The following is a 2526-nucleotide window of genomic DNA, read 5'->3' on the forward strand; positions in this document are numbered from 1 at the left end:
CCAGCTGAACATCCTGCAGACAAGCAGCCCCTGCTAGAACAGGCAGCCAGAGCCTTTCTCCGGCATCAGCCGTCCCTGTGGCCAGCAGAGCCTGGCAGAAGGTGCCTCCGTGGTTACCTGGTGCCATCCCCAGCCCCGGGCTGAGGGCTCAGGGCAGCCCCCGGCTCCGGCCGGCCCTGGGCCGCCGCTGCCTTCGCTGCCGTCGCGGCGCTCGGAGCGCTCGGAGCGCTGGATTTCGACTTCACCTGGGTTTTAGTCCCTTCTGTGCCTGCTCAGGTTTATTGGAAAGAAGGAGGATTGGCAATGGAGCTGTCGTAAATTGTTGGGAAGTGGAGCAAGCCAGGAAGGGTCGCGCTGTCCCGCAGAGGGACAGGCCTCGGGGGCTCCCCTGGCAGCCTGCCTGGGTGAGGACATGGGCACATGGGGACACAGGCTGTGGAGAGCTGTGCTGGGATGGCAGGACCCGTGTCCCCACCCCTGGGACCCGTGTCCCCATCCCTCCTGGCACAGAGGGGATCGTGGACATGGAGACGAAGGTGGCCTGGCCCAGCCCGGCCCAGCCCAGCCTGGCCCAGCCCGGCCCAGTCCAGCCCAGCCGGGGTCACGGATCGGATCGGATCGCTCACCTTCCACCGTGCCTTCGCTCTTCTCCTTCAGCTCTGTCTGCAGAGGGACAGAGGGACGGATGGATGTGGCAGAGCACTGCCCGCGGCCTCAGGCCAGCTCAGGTGGACATGTCCCCAGCGCAAGAGGACCCTCATGCTCAGCCCCTCATGCTCATCCCACACGCTCAGTCCCACATGCTCATCCCCTCAGGCTCATCCCCACATGCTCATCCCCTCATGCCCATCCCCTCATGCTCAGCCCCACACACCACCCGCTCTGGTTTCAGCCTCACTGCCCTGACAACAACCAGTTAACCCAGACACCAGCGCTGCTGGCTCCAGCCCCTCAGTCCCTCCCTGCATCACGGTGGAGCAACACCGGGACAGCACCCAGAGGTTTCTTTTTGCTCTGCAGAATTCCCTTGGGTTTTCCTCCCCAGGGTCTCAGCTGGGGTGTGCAGAGGATCAAGGCAGGGAGCTCACCCCACTCTCCACTGCCTGGTAGCCCCCGCTCCTCCGGAGCTAGGCAGCGCTCACCTCCGGCTTTTTCATCCCCTCTGGCTGCGGCAGAATCCTCTCGAAGCCCTGTGAGAGCCAGCTGAGCACCCGTTGTCCTGCCCTGCGGGGAGAGCGCCTCGCTCGGGGAGCTCGTCCTGCTCCCTCCTGCCCTCCCGCATCTCCCATCCCGGCCGGGCACCCTCCACTGCTCCGGGGAGCTCATCCTGCTCCCTCCTGCCCTCCAGCATGCCCCAAGCTCATCCTGCTCCCTCCTGCCCTCCCGCATTCCCCATCCCGGCCGGGCACCCACCACTGCTCCGGGGCGCTCTCCGGCTCCCCCTCGGACACGTCCTCCTCGGCATCGAAGGGAGTTATCTCTGCAAGGAGAGCGCTGCTGTGAGCATGGGGAATCGCACTGCTGGCAGCTTCATGTGTCCCCTTCAGCCAGCGCAAGGGGACAATAGTGCCGGCGTCACCAGCCGGGGAGTGGGATGGGGAGTTCCAGGATGCTGCAAACTACAAACTCGCAGCTCTCCTTACCCAGACCATCGTCATCCTCGTCCCCAATGACCTGGACCTCTGTCTGAAAAGCCAAACATATTGTCTGAAAACACGACAGCCCAAGAGAGGGATCACCCCTCTGGGTGGGAAGGGAAACCTGCCCTTCCCCAGGGATGGATGAAGGTAGAAACCCATGCAGGGCAGGCTTAGTGTTCCCATTTAGCACCAGGAGAGTGATAAGAAGGAAAAAAGAAAAGGTAAAAAGAGGCAGAAGCTCAAACATACCAAACCATTTCCCAGATCTGTCTCCTACCTCATCAGCAATGTCGATGCTTGTCTCGAAGCTCTTCCCGAGCGCCTGCAGCCCTGGGGCTGGGGCTGGCTGGGGAATGACCTTCTCCAGCCCATGGGAGAGCCAGGAGAGCACACTGCTCCCCACACTGCCAGGGAGAGGTGTGAGTCAAGCTGGGAATGCCACCCAAGGCATCCAGCCCCCAACAAAGAACAAAATCCCAAGCAAATCTTGCTGCACAAAGGGTGCAGGAGCCGTACCTGTCAAACACAGAACTCGAGTCCTCAGAAGCCACAAAGGTCACTTTCTTTTCTGTTTGTTCAATAGCAGCAGGGGAAAATAAGACAAGCTCCTATCACCACTCTGGCAGCCCCAGGAGGCCAGGCAGGAGTGGACAGGAGGGTCAAGGAGCACTGCTGTGCAGCCTGAGCCATGGGGGGCTTACCCTCAGTGCGTGCCCGCTCAGCAGCCTCTGTGGGGCCAGCAGCCTTTCCTGTCGGTGCCTTCAGGACAAAAGGCAGGAGGTGTCAGAGAATGAGGCACAGGGGACACTGTCCCTGTTCAAAGATGGCTGCAAACCCCAGGGATTCCCTGTGCTGCTGCTGCTTCCCAGCAGCTCAGAGCAGGAAT

General features: G+C 61.8%; 1 protein-coding gene across 1 annotated transcript in view; it reads right to left on the bottom strand.

Annotated features, from left to right (window-relative positions):
* CNGB1 (cyclic nucleotide gated channel subunit beta 1) overlaps positions 1 to 2526 on the bottom strand; it is a 25384-nt gene that overhangs the window by 22636 nt on the left and 222 nt on the right. Inside the window, exons 2-9 of the mRNA XM_031058410.1 lie at positions 2350 to 2399; positions 2157 to 2228; positions 1918 to 2044; positions 1644 to 1686; positions 1414 to 1480; positions 1143 to 1224; positions 627 to 663; positions 118 to 268 (exon numbers count right to left, since the gene is read on the bottom strand). Coding sequence (XP_030914270.1) covers positions 118 to 268; positions 627 to 663; positions 1143 to 1224; positions 1414 to 1480; positions 1644 to 1686; positions 1918 to 2044; positions 2157 to 2228; positions 2350 to 2399 — 629 coding nt within the window. The remainder of the gene's footprint in view (positions 1 to 117; positions 269 to 626; positions 664 to 1142; positions 1225 to 1413; positions 1481 to 1643; positions 1687 to 1917; positions 2045 to 2156; positions 2229 to 2349; positions 2400 to 2526) is intronic.

Source organism: Geospiza fortis, unplaced genomic scaffold (genome assembly GCF_000277835.1).
Source record: "Geospiza fortis unplaced genomic scaffold, GeoFor_1.0 scaffold97, whole genome shotgun sequence".
In the NCBI taxonomy this organism is placed as follows: domain Eukaryota; kingdom Metazoa; phylum Chordata; class Aves; order Passeriformes; family Thraupidae; genus Geospiza; species Geospiza fortis.